The following is a 17,284-nucleotide window of genomic DNA, read 5'->3' on the forward strand; positions in this document are numbered from 1 at the left end:
AACATAAATTTTCATCGTTATACACTTAATTTCTATTCAAATTCAATCACATGGAAAATACATTTTTACATAAAAACACGCATATATATAACAAACACATAAATGCTGCACTATCTAGTAACAAATAGTTTTCAAAATTTCAACATAGACTCATGAATACGCCATCGTTAGAGATTTCATTCGGAAGCGTTTGTATGTGACAGTGTCCGAACTCCGAACTTTCGATAAAGAAAAAGAAAAGAAAGGTGTGGGTCCACACTTACTAAGGTTAAATATTAAATCTTATTTAAACATATAGGTGGAGTTTTGGTATGCCGGAATGAGAGGCGGAATGAAATAGATCATTACAAAGAAATTGAAAAAAAAATATTTGGTTGATCAATGGAACTAAATCACCCGTTAGTCCGTTACCATGTTCATTCCCTTTAAAACACATCAAATTCATTTAACCCCCCCACACACACACTCACTTTTTTTCCATTCCATCTATCTTTCACACTATATCACCTCCACCTCCACCACCCATCGCCCTCTCACCACCACCCACCATCATCGTCAACGGGCCACCACCAGCTACCAGTGTCGCTAAGTTCTATTGGAGTTCAAAATCAATTTCTTTTGATGTTTTCAATGATGCAACAAATAAGAAATATTGCACACCGTGGCCCACCGCCGCCACCACTAACAACCATCGCTCCCAGCCATTACCACCACCACCGCTCGTTACCACCACCTATCCACCCATCGCTCTAGGCTCCCGCCCATCGCCACTCACTACCATTTTTATTTTATTCGGACATTTTTTAAGCTACCAAACAACACAAAGTACTAATTCATTTTATCTCATTTCGTAACCAAACATCTCAATAAAATGATAATGATCCATTCCGTCACCCGCCCCATTGCCCATATCAAAAAGACCCTTATATTATTATTTTATATTTTATGTATGATATGGATATCATCATCATCGTACTCAGTATGTCCCACCAATAAGAAAACTATGGTAGGGTCTGAGAAGTGTAAGAGGTAGACAACCTTACCTCTACCCCATAGGGATAGGTAGGCCGATTCCGATGAGACCCTCAGCTTGTATGATATAGATTTAAGTACTTTTATATCCTTAACTGCAATGACAAAATTAGGGGTGTTTGGTAACAAGGTGATCCTTTCCAAAAGTAGTAACAGTTTGATCACAAACTTACGTGGCGAAAGATAGAGCCACGTCAGCCAAAGCACGGCGTAACCTATCCGATCAATCAATACTAAACAAAACCCATACCCACAAACCACAGGGTTTTGCCTCACTTCACTTCATCACTTCGATTATTATTATTATTATTGCACCAATCCAATTGAACCCAAATTCGAAACCCACTTCTAGATTCAAGTATTACTGCAAGGGTAATGTAAAGAAGAAAAAATAATCGAGAGTTGAATCGTTGGTGATTGGTTATTTAACACTACAGAGTAGTACTGATGTATAGAAGAAGACATAATATTACTGCAAGGATATTTGATCGTCAGATTCATACTCCACCTCCTGGTACCTCTGTATGTTCTCTACAATTATTATCAATTGATTTTCGTTTAATATTATTATTAATTAATTATTCATAAAGCATTCATTTTGCTTATTAATTTAGGTTAATTGGTATGGGTTTTGGGGGGAAAAGGTATTACCTTTTAGTTGGATATAAATGTTATAATTTAGGGGTGTAATTGTGTCGGATTGGCCGGTTGGACCGGCTTAAAACATTTTGTGTTTCGGGTCGACCTGTTTAATGTTCATTGTGATACGAGTAACACGCGTTAGTAACAAATTAGCTTAAATGAAAGTTATTTTTTTAATTGGTGTTTGTTTTTTGATTCTTTATCTTTTCATTCTCAATTTAATTTTTCTTTAATTCCAAAAAAAAACAAAAATTACATTCTTGGTTTTATGTACTTTGCTCGAGACTAGAAGACGCGAATGAAAGGATGGATGCCTGTAATCTTTTATAGTTGTGAAAATAGTATTTATTGTGTTTAGATGTTATTTTTGTGAAGAAAATTACCAACTTTAGATTTATGTTTTGAAATTGATTATCGTGTATCATAGCGAAAGTAATCATTTTTAAATGCAAGTTTCCTATATGTATGAACTTCAACTCACCAAACTTATTAATATTATATCTATAGGTTCATCGCGCGAGAAGATTTTATGAAAACATAGTTCCAAGTTCTACAATATACGACGTCGAATGTCCTGATCATTCATTTCGCAAGTTCACCGAAGATGGAAAATATCTAATAAGTTTCAGTAGAAACCACCAAGAATTAATCGTCTACAGACCGACATGGTTATCGTTTTCATGCAAACAAGAAGACTGTGATAGCCAAGATTTACCACAAAAAGCAAAGAAATTTGAGAGCTTTTTCACTCAACTGTACTCGGTCCCGCTTGCGTCTGCAAACGAGCTCATATGTAAAGACTTCTTTCTTTATGCAGAAAGTAACCAATTTGGACTTTTTGCAACTTCAACTGCTCAAATCTATGATGCGCCTGCTACCGGTGGTGCTATTCAAGGAGTTCCTTCTATTGAAAAGATAACGTTTCATCTTTTAAGGTATGCTATTATGTAGGCCTATAAACAAACTGAATGTTCAGTGAACCGTTCATGAACTGTTCGGTGGGAAGTTGGTTTATGTTCGTGTAGTTTATAAACGGACAAGAACATGTATCGTTTGTTCATTTATGCTTTTGAATGGTCGTTTGTGTACGTTCATCTATGTTTGTTAGGTTACATTTGTTTATAAGTTTGTTTGTTTACATATTCATTTAAATTTCTTAGGCCCTTTTACTTCTTCTAATGGTGCTCACTCAGTTATGTCTGTTCATCTATTTTCAGTTATGTTCGTTTGTTTACGTTTGTTAACCGTTTGTTTATACTATTAACAAACGAACATAAATGGACACGAACACACTCTTTTTCTTAATATACGAACGCAAGCAAGAAAGTCTCATGGTCTTTGTTCGTGATCATTTACAGGCCGAGTTTTATGCAGTCAAAATCCACTTTGTGTGATTCCCAACCCTTTTTACCTGTTTCTTTTCTAACTATTAATTTACCAAACAGGCCTTTAGAGATAGAACATAACCTGGATTTACCATTAATAGTGTATACTATTATAGTAGCATTTAACTGAAATGGTAGTTTTCTTGTTTGTATGTGTTTATAGATTGGAAGATGGAGTTGTACTTGATGAACGGGTTTTCTGCAATGATTACATCAATTTAGCACACAGCATGGGTGTGTTCATATTTGATGATTTACTTGCTATCGTTTCTCTTCGGTATCAACGTATTCACATACTTCAGATTCGGGATTCCGGTAGCCTCGTTGACTTAAGGGCAATTGGGGAATTTTGTCGCGAAGACGATGAACTTTTTCTAAATTCTAGCACACAGGCAAGTGCTGACAAAAGAGGCCCACAACATCTGCTCTCAAATAATATTGTAAATGTGCCTCGTACCGAACAACCTGCTCAAGAAAGCCCATTTCTAAGTGGTATAAAGCAAAGATTGCTTTCGTTTATAGTGCGTGGAATCCAGAATGAAGAAAAAGACGAAACTTTGGTCGGTTTTATAATCTTTGGTTTATACTTTATACATATTTTGTTTCATTTGATTTGCATATTTATTGTTTTAATGTTTTTTTTGTTAATTGTTGGTTTTCAGAGAATTCAAACCCTTAAAAAGAAGTTCTATTTTCACTTTCAAGATTATGTCGATTTGATTATATGGAAGGTGCGTCATGCGTGCTGAATTGATTTAAATTCCTTTTATGCCCTTTCGTAAAATCATGATAAAGAAAAATCTTTATTTTTCATTTTTCATTTTTGTGCAGGTGCAATTTCTAGACCGACATCACTTGTTAATCAAGTTTGGGAGTGTTGATGGAGCAGTAAGTATTGTGTTAATTATTAAAAGAGAATTCATGTAACATTGTTACATAACATGTTTTAAGTTACAAATATTTATGAAAAGTTTATTCATATAGGTGTCGCGAAACGCTGATAGCCACCCTGCATTCTTTGCTGTGTATAACATGGAATCAACAGAAATTATTGCATTTTATCAGGTATTCATTTAAAGGGTAATTTCTTTTATATATTTTTTGTGCACCAAGTTAACTAATCGGTCTTCTAATATCTTGCAGATGTCATCGGAGGAGCTGTATCTGTTGTTTGAACAATATTGTGATCATTTTCATATACCGTCAAAAAGTTCCCCGTATATGAATTTTATATCATCACATTCCAACAATATTCATGCTCTAGAGCAACTAAAAAGCAGTAAAAATAAAGCTACAAGCTTTCCGTTGGTAAAAAACTATTCTTTGACTTTTGTGGTCAAACGCTATTTAGTTTTCTACAATTGATCTCTTATTGTTGGTTTCAAAATATGCAGTTTATTAAGAAAGTGCTGGTCTCTTTACCATTTAACTGTCAGTCTCAGAGTCCTTCGCCTTATTTCGATCAGTCTCTGTTTAGATTTGATGAAAAGGTGCATTTTTTATACTACCTATGACTTTATAAGCATGTGTTGTTTCATTATTATTTTTTAGTAATGACTAATTATGATATTATCTGGTTGCAGCTTATTTCTGCAGCTGACCGACATCGACAGTCAACGGATCATCCAATTAAGTTTATCTTAAGGAGGCCTCCACATACCCTGAAATTCAAAATCAAGCCAGGTACGCTTATTTGAATGTACTCTTCATTTTAATAAAAAAGGTCAGCTTTGACTTTTGGTTACTTACTAAATTCAATCTAGTAGAAGACTCTTTTATAAATTATAAAAAGAAGCTTTCTTTATGTAACGTTTCTCAAGAGGTTTGTTATAGTTGCAACAAAAGAGCTTTATGAATCCTTGTTGATTTTGTAGTTTAACGTTGTTCTGTTTGACCTCAAAAGTCGAACATGATTTTGTCTAGAATCTAGAACAAGAAGATTATTTGGTTTAGTGTTTTTAATTTTTAGATTTATAATCTTAGTAAGTCTGATATAGTTTTAAATTCGAAAGTCTGTTTGACTGCAAAAGTCAAACCTTATGCGTTTTGGTCAAGATGACTTTATTATTACAAATTTCTTTTAATGTACTTTTCTAATAAGTTTGAAACTGTTGCATAAAAAAGAACTTTTTGTGAATCCTTGTCAATTTTAAATTTGAAAATTAGTTTGTTTGACCTTAAAGTCAAACCTCACCCTGTCCAGATCAAGAAGATGACTGTTACAAATGAAAAACCTACAACTTTCTTTCATTAGTTTTTTGTGAATTTTGATATGTTTCATCAAAAAGAACTTGACGAATCGTCGATTCCTCGTCAATTTCAAATTTGTAAAATACGTTTGACCAAAAAGTCAAATGTTACATTTTAAAATAAAAAAAGATATTTTACCGACAATTTTCTTTTTATATACGTCTTTAAACAAGTTCGATACAATTCATCAAAACAAAATTTATGAATCTTTATCTTTATCATCAATTTTAAAGTTGAAATATATGTTTGACCTTGACCGCTAAAGTCAAAACTTTCGATGTTTAGATCAAGATTACAATGACTATATTTATTTACCAGGACCCGAAGCTGGCGTTACAGATTGCAGGACAAAGAGAATATCGTCATTTCTTTTTCACCCAATTTTGCCCCTCGCCCTTTCGGTTCAGCAGACTCTATTTTTGCAGCCTGCTGTTGTAAACATACATTTCCGTAGATAAACATGAGCCCACACCCGGGATCATAAAATGTGTTAACAACCATGAAAATGGTGGTTGCTGATGATGCATTTGACTACCAATATTCATAAATGATGAACCCGTGTTTAGGAAAAAACATATTTTTGACCAGTTTTATGTTATATAAGTTTTATCTTATTGTAAAATGTTGAGCCTATAGCTGATATTAGTTAGATTGACTTGCTAGTGTGGTCATAAATGTCATGTTATTCCTAGACCCAACCATGTAATTGTTTTTATTTTTATTTATATTTTTATTACTGTTTGCTTACTGTTATTCCTATTACCATGCACTTTGGTTGAATGATTTTTTCGCGTAAAATTACTGTGTAAACAAGTTTACGGATAATATCATAAAAAAACCAATATAATTTTTTTTAAAAGAAAAAGTCAATTAACATAATTTTGGCACATAAAAGACCCTACGCATGTAAAAAATAAACATGAAAAACCTGCTCAATCTAGTTTTGCTATACTAAAATTTTATTTTTGCATATAAAAGCTTCTACGCATGTGAAAAAAAAACATGAAAACCCCGCTCAATCCAGTTTTGCTATATTAAAATCGTTGTGCATGTTTAGAATGCATGTAGGTGTGTAAAAAATTAAATTTTTGTCAAAATATATTATTTATATTTAACTCTTTCGCAATTTTGAAATATTTAACGATAACGAGTTATTATTCTAAATATTGTCTTCACAAGTACATGCATTATACAAAGTATAGATTTTTTTTAAGGATACTAATACAAGAATTTAATATAAGTTAAAAAGAATATAAAAGTTCTTTTCACTTTTCCCACAACCAATACTAGCAACTATCCATCCAAGTATATATTGGAGCTTATATATGATCAAAATTAATTTTAAATAATTACATCCCCCCCCAAAAAAAACTATTAAACTACACCTTGGGCCCACCACTACTTCCTGGACACGTGGCACTCTCCCACTGCTTGATCAACTCAGCATACCCTTGAGCTGAACTTAGAGCAAACTCAGTTAATGAACTCACAGCAACTGACATTCCTGCACACAACACTTTAATAGCAACTTCTCCCATTTTCTCTGCAGTATCCTCCTGCCACCCACTCTCCACCATCTCCATCCCGGAACCGCCACTAAACCGCCTCGACGACCCAACCCCCGAGCCACCTCCACCTTCTTTCATTTGCTGCACATACAAAGAACCAACCCCGGCTGCAAAAAAGTCTAGCCCGTCCAACACCGGGCCCTCACTAACCGAGTCCAACAGCCGGGCCCATTGGATACACACCCCGAACATCGGTGGGGCCCCAGCCGACCTTCGGGGAGAAAATGGGAATTTTGTTGTGTTATTCGAGTTTGATCCAATGCAGCGTAGCAGCCAGCCTGTTATGGCGTGAATGTAGGACTTTTGAGAGTTGACCCATGACTCGAAACAAGATTTCCAGTTTTGTAACTCGTATTCAAGATTTGAAGCCGACTGGGCTGGCCGGTGTGGCTCGGTGGGGTGCATTGGTGTGTACTTTCTCGGTCTAGACGGTGTCCCGGCTAGTAATATCTTGGCTTCGTCGAGCGTTCGTTTTTGCGTTTGATGACACTCTGCCATTACTTTCCACATTCTTGATAATCTTGAAAAAAAATGGCATCTTTGTCATTACATAATGAAAACTATTAACAGAAAGTAGGTAAACATGAAGTTGTGAAATGACAAATATACCCTTGGATGAGTTCAAGAAGCTGTGGCTGAAGTTCTTGATCCCTTAAAGTTTCGATCCTTTTTGATACCGCTTCAACCGAGTGAATCGAAACCTTGATCTGTGTTTGTAAATCTCTAATGGCGGTTCTTGTTTTATGAACCAAAGAACGATCGTCCCCTTTAGCATCATGGTTCCTAAGTTGAGCGCATTTCTTATCGTACGCGATACGAATTTTTTCACCAGCCTGCACAAATTAGCCAAAACAAAGCTATAGTTACCATTCACTAAAATTCCATGAATGTAGGTGAGCTTGTCGAAACGGGCTGGTAAGTTCGGGTAAAAATGGGCGGGCTGGGTCAGGTAACTGGTCAAAACAGGTTTGGATCAAACACGATCAGGGCCAAAACGGGCAGATCAGGTCAGGTAACGGGCCAAAACAGATTTGGGTCATATTGTATCCGGGTGAAAACAGGCGGGTCAGGTCAGGTAATGGGTCAAAATGGGTTCGGGCCAAACAGTCGGGTCGGATAACGGGCCAACTGGGTTCTGATCAAAACGGGCTTTTTAAAAAGTAGCATACCTTCACTTCCTGATATAGTTTCTTCTCCCACGCGTATAGTTTATCAAGAGTCGATTGATGACCATTGTGAAACATACACGAGTCATCCGACTGATCACTGCTGCTATCATAACCTTCTTCCTTTGAAGAGTTCACCAAGAATCTCGCCGAGTTTGACCGAGATGACGATGCAGACCTCAACAATGCTACCGGATTCAAAATCTTCATAGCTGCATATACGAAAAATAATATAACACTTGAATACCATCTAGATATAATATAATTACATAACAAAAAGAAACAAAACTCGAACCTGTGAGTTCATGTGATGTTGACACGTACTGAGCCCGATTAGCATCCAGCAAAACCGAAAGCTCGTTCGCTGAATCCGAAATAATCTGAAACTGAGCTTCAAGATCTTTAATAACTTCCGACATGCTCGTGGGCCTTCGGTTCACGTAAACCGTGAACCCGGGCCTGGGCCCGGGCCCACCTTCACTTTTCCCATTATTCACAACTTTCCCTGAATTCTCACCTTTCATAACCTCAAGATTCTTAACATTACTCTTCACCGGCGGCGATTCTAACTCGTGCTCGCTTTCGATCTCGCTTCCGTCCCCACTATCTGTCTCGAACGCATCCTCGTCATCGTCGTCATCGTTATCATTAACATTAACATGATCATGATCATTTTCATCAATGACTGATATGTCATCTTCATGATCACAATCCAAATGCTCGGTTTCGGTTTCTTCTTCAAGTTCAGGAATCCCTTCTTCTTCTCTAACTTGTTGTAATCCGTGAACATCGTCATCGAACTCGCTAGTTCTTGCATTGTACCCGTAATAATCCAATGACGAAAACGGGTTCCATAAGAAGTCCCATTGTGATGATCTTTGAGGGGACGGTGGAGGTATGTTCGGCCGGTTGTAACTAAATATAGACGCTTGCGATTGCACTTGCGAATGTGAATGCATTGGCGACTGCATACCGAAGAAGCTATCGGCTGCGTAATAGTAAGCTGGCGAATGGTTGTTATACGACTCCACTCTGGCAACCTCGGGCGGGTCAGGCGGCATTTCTTCGACGTAAACCGATGCGTTTCCGCCGGATCTAAGGTAGTTGACTTTTGGTTGGTCAATGGTGAATGAGTTGGGGGAAATTGTGATGAATCTTGGAGTGGTTTTTTGGGTTGACTTTTGGGGGGGTTTTAAGTGAGTTGACTTTTGGTTGGTCAACGATGGGTATGGTGGTGCGGTGAATGAATTTAATGAGAACTCGCGGGGTTCGTCGTCGTCAACGTAGTCTTTAAGGGCTGCTGAGACGCGTTTAAGTGATTGGAGATAAGCTTTGTGACCCGAAGCGAATTTGGTGCGATGTTCAACGGCTTTCTTGATGAAGTTTTTTCGGTCTTTACAAAGTTGCACGGCTTCTTCGTCGTCTAGTTTTGATGAAGAACATCCCATTTCTCGGTTTCACGGGTGGTTTTTATGATTCATAAGGGTCTTGAGGTCCTGCTTTGTTGAAGAGAAATGAGTCATAATTAGGATGAAAAACACAAGAAGTTTTGACTTTATTAAGGTCAAACATATGGTTTTCGAAATTAAAATTGGTGCATATATGTTTTGTTTTAAGAACTCTTTATTACTATAATAAAATCTACTGAAACACATATTGTTAAAGAAAACATGCTAAGAGTGTGAGACATTACATATGCACTCACAGGTTTGGTGAACTAAAATTTGACTTTTAAAGGTCAAATTTTAGAATAATCTATTGGGAATGTTATAGGTAACTTACATATACTAGTTTTAAAAAACAGTTGATAGTTGAAAGTTGAAACCGAGTTAACCTAACCAAAGCTAATTGGCTGGTTCGACCGGGCTAGGAATAATATGGTTTGGTTTACGGTTGGAAAAACCAAGTTTCCACAGCTAGGGCCGGCGAAGATATTAAGTCAAAAGTTAAAAAAAAATAATCTCTATAATTATAATAAAAATAAATTAAATTTTAGTTATAATATATGCATAAAAATAAATTAAATATTTAGTTATAATATACATACATAAACCATATAAAAATAAATTAAAATTTTAATTTATTTTTATTTACTTTTCAACATAAAGAAAAAGGCCGAAACTTCTAAAATGACAAAACCGGACCATTTTAGTCTGTTTGGCCGGTTCGGTCGAGTTTTCTCAAAAACCATAGTTAACGGTTCGGCCTAGAACTTCTGTTAAAACCGGCATAGCTTCCATTAACGTAAATAATGTAAAATTTAAAATTAAGCTCATAGATGATAAAAATGATAACAATAATGGGATTAATCTGGGAAACTAATTAAGAGGATAATAACTACAGAATTTCTCTTTTTAGTGTTAAATATACAAAAGAGGATAAAGGTCCAGTACAAGCTGCAGCCTTGCAGAGTTCATCACATGGGTTAAAAAATACAAAATAAATTTTTTTAGCAATTAAAAACAATAAAAATATATGTAACTAATTAGCTTTTGTTAAAGCATTGGGTGAAGAAAGAAAAAGGGAATTATTAGAACCTTGGGAAACTCCAAAAATAATTAAATTAAAAAAAAACTAAACAAAACTTCTTCTTGACTAAACCAAATTGCCAGAATAACACAATATTAATAAAAAAAAATAGCATTAATTTAGGGAAGAAATATGAGATATAATTCAACTATTCATTCAACAAGCAATAATGAAATTAAATCAAATACTTAACTTTAAAAGATTATTTTGTTATGTTATAAAGATGTATAAACTTAATTTCTTGGTCAATAACAAATTTATAAAACTGGAACTAAACCTCAAAAATCACAATAAAAATCTAGAATTGGAAGTGCATTCAACTAATATTTATACAAATAATAAACAAATCTGGATAATATCTTAAAACCTTCATGCAGTAACATCAAGAAACAATAACAAACATAAATAAAAAGCTGAGATTATTATTATTATTATTATTATTACTACCTGTTTTGTTAAGATATCAATGGTGGAACAGGAACAAGATCAGCTTCAAGAACACACACACAGTTCACAAGAGAGAGAAAAACATATGTTTCAAGAACACATAATAAAACACAAACACAAACACAAACACAAACACACACACTTGTTGTTTTGGTGTGTTAGAGAGAGAAAGTGCAACGGTCAAAACTGTGTTTAGAGTGGGAACATATAATAAAAAGCATAGCATAAAAGAAAATTAAAGCTAGAGAATTAATGGGAACATTATTTCCAGGCTTAATATTTGCTACATTTATGGCAAGGTACAGACTTTAATGCGTTTATTACAATATATTAATGCTTGTTTTTTTTTATTATTGTTTTAAAACATTTGCCTTTATAAAAAGGGGTGTGATCCTTCCACACCACCCCCACATGCCTATACCGCTCGTATAGGCCTATACGGCCGTATAGGGTACACATGCCTGACAAGGAGAAAAAAATAGCTTTTTACAGCTTATATGACCGTATAGGCCTATACGACCGTATAGACATTAAATGTCTCATATTGCATTCAGACAAAACCATAAAAGCTATACGGTCGTATAGGGCTATACGACCGTATAGAAAACATTTGCAGAAACATTCAGACTACCTTAATCGCTGCCAGAAAACGATTTAAAAAGACCTCAAATTTTGGGATGGATTTTTACTTTAATGCATGTTGACTAGATGTTAAAAAAACCTCAAATTTTTATTATATGTAACTATGTAAGCAACAAATATGCCTAGACAGTCTTGAGCTTTTGACGAGCTAAGCTTGAGCTCAACATTTAAACCCGTTAAGATAAATGAACCAAATACGACCCGTATAAATCACATATATTGTATATATGGTCATCATTTTTTTAAAGTGTCTATAAACGAGCCAAATACGACCCGTATAAATTACATATATTGTATATATGGTCATCATTGTGTCTATGGCCTATATACGAGGCACAATAAACGATGGCAGACAACACGATTCAGGTCTTATACGACCGTATACTATACGAGCCGTATAGAACGAAAAATGGTGTATGAAGATCCAGGGTGTTGTGGGAAGATCCTTTGGCTATAAAAAGGTTTAATGTTTGGAGGCCTGAATATAAAGGAAAGAATCATATGAAAGAGATTGCCATATCCCACTCCTCTTTGTAAAATTCCCTTTTTGTCCCTCTTTCTTTAACTAACTTAGGCTTGCTCGAAATCGACTTGTTTGTAAGTAATCTGAACCCGAGCTAGGGTAAGCTTGCTCGTTTTGTAAATTATCATTCTGGGTTCTATTAAAATCGTATTTTTTGTGTGTGTAAAAAGTGTAAGAAAGAGCCTTAGTTGGTCATTGATCGGTCAATGATCGAGTGTAATGAAGCCAGATTTAGCAAGGAATCGGTCTAACTAGTAATTGGTCGGTTCAAATGGGGAATGGTCAAAGAAGGCTTAACTGGATCGGTTCCCAATCCAACTAGTTCAACTAGACAGTCTGGTCTGATCTTAAAAACATTAGTGGTAATTGGTAAGACAAACAGCTTGGTAAAGCTTAATTTTATATAACAATAAAGTAATTTGGTATCAATTACTTGGTCATATTTGTTATTTAAAACAAAGATAAATTGAATTTTAATAATTCAAATAAGATATATTAACCAATAATAGTTTATACGGACAATTTGATCAATAACACTTTTAGCATTCTCACTCCAACAAAAAAAAAGAGTTTGGTTTGTTTATTGTTGTACAATAACAAAAAAAAAATAATTTTGTCTGTTTGTTATTGTACAATAACAACAAAAAAGTAACTTGGTTTGTCGTAAAGTGTTTTTGAAAATTGAGATACCATAAAATTTACAAAGTTACTTTAGTTAAAATGAGACTATCTTAGCTATAGAAGTGAAAATTAACAGCAATGATTGAATTATAAGCATGGCTTATTATCATTTAATGAATCATATTTTGTATTATTAAAATCTAACTTAGTTAAAAATGATTTAAAATAGGATAATAAACATATAAATAGTTTAGTAACCAATTTCAAACAATACCGATGTTTGATTGTTAGAAAATTAGAAAATTTGTTCTTGCTTTCAAAGACACATGAAAACTAACATAAAAAGAACATGAGAACACATAAAAAAGAACATGAGAACACAAAGTGGCATCAATTGATTTGATAGGTTTTATTCATCAATTTTGTTTACGCTGTAAATAAAGTACGCATTGTGAGTTTCTCTTTTTTTGTTTTTAATAATACTGGTCTTTCGTAAAAACTGTCGATGGTTCCTAACGTTTCAATCTGTTATGAAATCAACACTAACAGTGATTTCAAACCGCAAACCAAGCATTATATTAACTAACATACTATCTGATAATAAGTAAATGTATTTAAAGATCGATAGTGGGTGCTGGAATGGAAATCTGTTATTATTTTGTTTTGTTTTTATCATTTTTGTAAGTTACATAAATATATAGTCTTTGTAGTTTATACTTAATAACCTTTTACATAATTAGTCCTTCAAATATAAAAATGACTTTTATTTAGCAGAATCATGTCGCCTATATAAACCCGCAACATGCAAAAATAAACCCGTCAACGTACAAACTCAGTCTCATGATAGTTTGTAGTGAAAATAAAAGCTTAGGAAAGTGATTTGGTCGTTCAAAGTGTGTACTAATGAAGCAATAAGTAGGACTTAGGAGTGCAATTTCGTAATAAGTTGATGTCTAAGGGCCATTTTGTAAAAACAATACCAAAAAGCAATAGGGAAGAATTTGGGTAAAGCAAAAAAAAGTTGGGCATAAAGCAAAAGTGAAACAAAAACTAAATAGGGTCCCATAGAGACCCCATTACATCCATGCATCGTGACGTTCCCTAAACTTTTATATGCTTACCAGTTTCATTTTTAACAAATATAAATATTAATAAATTACACGAAAGGTTCATGTGTGTGATATATACGTATTATGGTTTGGGTGTCGAGTATTATGTATCACTAAGATATGATATATATATATATATATGTCTGTTATATATTTGTAGCATCTAGTTTTAAAAGAAAAATTGGAGTGAACTGCGGTTTCGTTCTTGTGGTTAGTCCGAATCTGCGGTTTTAGTCCAATAGTTTTCAAATTTGCAATTTCCGTCTCTGTGGTTTCATTTCACTTGCGATTAAACCTGAATTCATTAATCTCGTTAAGTCTGGGCGTTAAACTCATTAGTATGCCCTTCAAGTGAGGGGCAGTTTTGTCCTTTTTTCCCAAATACCCCAGCCCCTCACGTAAGGGGGCTTGTGAATTAGGACTGAGTTTATTTTGGAAGTAAAAGGACAAAAATGCCCCTCACGTGAGGAGTGTGTTGATGGGTTTAATGACCAGACTTAACGAGGTTAATGAATACAGATTTAAATTGCAAGTGAAATGAAACCACAAGGATGAAAATCACAAATTTGAAACTACTTGACTGAAACCGCATACACAAATCATATAGACGAAAACCACAGTTTACTCGAAAAATTGTGTGAACTATATTTTAGGTGAACACACCAAGTAATCAGTCGTTTTAGCCACGTTAACTTTCAAATCTTAGGTATAGCATCTAAAAATGGTCGTCAAAATCTGTCACAAAAAAGACTGTTGTGAATCAAATCGTTCATAAAATTAATGGGATTACATATGAAGGTTTATGTCATCACAACTGCTAATCTGACATATATTGGTCGTAGAAAGCTATTTGCGGCAAAATTACAAACGAAAAAAATAGACATAAATAGCTAATTTGATATTAGTGTTGGAAAGCATGCATGGTTTGATTTTGTGACATAAATTAAGCTACTAATTTTACTTAATTAAGAAGATAAATGGTTATGTGATGACAAAAAGATACTCATCAATGGATAACCTTTTTTGAAAGGGTGAGTATAAGTTAACAAAACTTTTCCTAAAGGTATGATAAGTCTCCACTATTTTGTTTAAAAAAGCTAAAAGAAATATTTCACATTACAATATATATGCTCATGAAACCACCAAGCAAATGTGATATCTACGTATTTTCAAAGGAATCCAATTGTTCCAAAGACATTTCGAGATTGAGCAAGTCATTTATATGGCTAAACGCCTAAACTTAGGGCATCCAGGACTGCACGACATAAAAAAAATGACCCCCACCCCTCTAACCCCCCCCCCCTCCTTCACCCATTTTAGGCAAATTGTCGCCCCATTACGGAGTTGAAGAGGTAGGTCCCAGCAGAGCCCAGTTGGACCCGCAAGACTCACCTTGAAGAGGAACGTCTGCGCAGAAACCAACTGGATCCGCAGGACCAACCATGCTCAGAGACGTGACGTCCTTACGCGCAGTACGCAAGCTGTTCCCGCAGGAAATGCCTCCCGATGGTGAAGGACTCCGCCTGTCCCCGCAGCCTCGGATACAAGCCATCAGGGAAGGCCACCCGCGCAGCAAGGCTACACGCACAAGGCACTTAGCTCTCACTCAGTGTCACCTGAAGGAATGAGCGAAGCCGGGAACTATCCCTCACAAGGGCGGGAGGGGGAATACTCCCGCCCAAATAAGCCAGTCCGTACGATACAGGAAGATCTTCTGTACTGTACCTGACGAGGTATGGGAAAAAGATCTGACTAAACATACGACAGCTTATTGACAACAGTATGGCGAGCAGCATGCTCCTGTACCATGTCACTATTAGCCGCTGCCTACTCACCAACTACTGCCATACCACGTGCGTAGCCGGCAGTTGGTGGAAAAGGAATAGTACACAGCAGGCCTGGTCACTATCAGCCGCTGCCTACCCACCAACTACCAGCAAGGTACGTGCGTAGGCCACTGTTGGTGGAACAGGAACACTGTTGCAGCCGGCCACACCTCCTTGGAAACCTACCTTCGGCTATAAATACCACAAATGGTATGACCATCTCATCTCAACATATTATCATCATATTATACCTGATATCTGCTCTAGCAATCTCTTAATATACACTTAGATTTAAAGAGCAATCTAGTCTGATTCTCACGCCGGAGGGTGGTCACAAGGAGGAACCCCCCCCCCCCTTCTCAGTGACAAGCTCACGGTGTCTGTTTTGCAGGTTATCAGAACCATCTTCTCAGGGTCTAACCCCTCGTGGGAAACATCTATCTAACCCCCAGGTTACCAGTAATCTGCCCGGGGTCTGGTTAGTGTTTCTTCATTGGCGCCATCCGTGCATAAAGCTAGAACTCCATTTTTCTCCAGTTTTTTTCAAACTTCTAAGATGGTTAAAGAAACTCCGGTAACCACAACCCCAGCTACTGGGGGGAATACCGGCAACACAGTTTTTACAAACACTACCCCGGCTACCCAAGCCGGGGCAAGTGAAGTAAATTTTCCGAACACTACCCCAGCTACCCAAGCTGGGGCAAGTGCAGTAAATAATCGCTCACTGGGATTCACCGATACCCAGTTAGAACGAACAAGACTCCCCCGCCAAACACTCGATGAAGTTAAGGCATGGGCGGAGGCACGTCAGAGGGAATTCCAAGCCGAGTTGGACGAACGCTTGCGTTCCGTCCAACAGGCTGACGAATTCGAAGATTACTTGGATGACTCGGAGGAATCCGACTCCGACGCGAACCCTCGCCATAGGGCAAAAGGGAAGCGCAAGGAAACGGATTCCCAACCGAAAAGGCATTTTGGACAAACCTTCAAACCAAAAAGCACAGGTGGAAGTCCACGAGACTTCTCCAAAACATTCAGACCAAACGTTGCAAATGCGGGAACGTCCAAATTTGCAAGGGACATTGCGGAAGCAATCGCCCCAAAAAGTGCCAAACAAATGTCCAGCATAGGCACATATGATGGTATATCTGATCCAGACGATCATTTGAATAGGTTCATAGCGGGGGCAACCGTCAGTAGTTGGACGGAACCTACATGGTGTTACATGTTCCAAATGACACTGGTCGGGGCTGCTAGAGCGTGGTTCGATCGTCTACCGGTAAACCACATCTACGACTGGGCAGACTTCCAACAGAAGTTTAGCCAACACTTCAGCCAGCAAAGAAAGTATACCGAGGAGCAATGGACAATCCTCAAGTGCATTCGAGAAAAAGATGAATCTTTCCTAGACTTCATCACTCGCTTCAACTCGAAGAAGCTAAGTCTGGGTAACATTAGCGAAGATCTTGTTCGCGCTGCTTTTATTCAGGGCGCGAACGAACCAGAGCTCATCCGCACCTTAACGGGTAAGGATGGCATGCCAT

General features: G+C 36.5%; 2 protein-coding genes across 2 annotated transcripts; one reads left to right on the top strand and one right to left on the bottom strand.

Annotated features, from left to right (window-relative positions):
- Positions 1 to 1,213: 1,213 nt before the first annotated feature.
- LOC143551874 (light-mediated development protein DET1-like) lies at positions 1,214 to 5,990 on the top strand. The gene is made up of 10 exons (XM_077042220.1): positions 1,214 to 1,554; positions 2,182 to 2,609; positions 3,223 to 3,619; positions 3,722 to 3,790; positions 3,891 to 3,947; positions 4,044 to 4,124; positions 4,203 to 4,367; positions 4,454 to 4,549; positions 4,643 to 4,742; positions 5,628 to 5,990. Exons 1-10 carry the CDS (start codon positions 1,480 to 1,482, stop codon positions 5,765 to 5,767), a joined length of 1,608 nt encoding a protein of 535 aa, XP_076898335.1. The 5' UTR covers positions 1,214 to 1,479; the 3' UTR covers positions 5,768 to 5,990.
- Positions 5,991 to 6,678: 688 nt separating this feature from the next.
- On the bottom strand, positions 6,679 to 9,511 carry LOC143551873 (nitrate regulatory gene2 protein-like). Its single transcript, XM_077042219.1, has 4 exons — positions 8,339 to 9,511; positions 8,047 to 8,255; positions 7,487 to 7,710; positions 6,679 to 7,397 (listed from the first exon to the last, which is right to left on the bottom strand). Exons 1-4 carry the CDS (start codon positions 9,489 to 9,491, stop codon positions 6,689 to 6,691), a joined length of 2,295 nt encoding a protein of 764 aa, XP_076898334.1. The 5' UTR covers positions 9,492 to 9,511; the 3' UTR covers positions 6,679 to 6,688.
- Positions 9,512 to 17,284: the final 7,773 nt, after the last annotated feature.

The sequence above is a fragment of the Bidens hawaiensis genome, unplaced genomic scaffold (assembly GCF_021521415.1).
Source record: "Bidens hawaiensis isolate Kalapana, Puna unplaced genomic scaffold, B.hawaiensis_p1.1 tig00016672_1, whole genome shotgun sequence".
In the NCBI taxonomy this organism is placed as follows: Eukaryota; Viridiplantae; Streptophyta; class Magnoliopsida; order Asterales; family Asteraceae; genus Bidens; species Bidens hawaiensis.

Coding starts and splice junctions, on each gene's coding strand:
- LOC143551874 (XM_077042220.1), top strand. CDS start 1,480: ATGTATAGAAGAAGACATAATATTACTGCAAGGATATTTGATCGTCAG. Junction 1,555..2,181: donor CTCCACCTCCTGGTACCTCT/GTATGTTCTCTA, acceptor TTATATCTATAG/GTTCATCGCGCGAGAAGATT. Junction 3,620..3,721: donor AAGAAAAAGACGAAACTTTG/GTCGGTTTTATA, acceptor GTTGGTTTTCAG/AGAATTCAAACCCTTAAAAA.
- LOC143551873 (XM_077042219.1), bottom strand. CDS start 9,491: ATGGGATGTTCTTCATCAAAACTAGACGACGAAGAAGCCGTGCAACTT. Junction 8,256..8,338: donor AACATCACATGAACTCACAG/GTTCGAGTTTTG, acceptor TCGTATATGCAG/CTATGAAGATTTTGAATCCG. Junction 7,711..8,046: donor AACTATATCAGGAAGTGAAG/GTATGCTACTTT, acceptor TAATTTGTGCAG/GCTGGTGAAAAAATTCGTAT.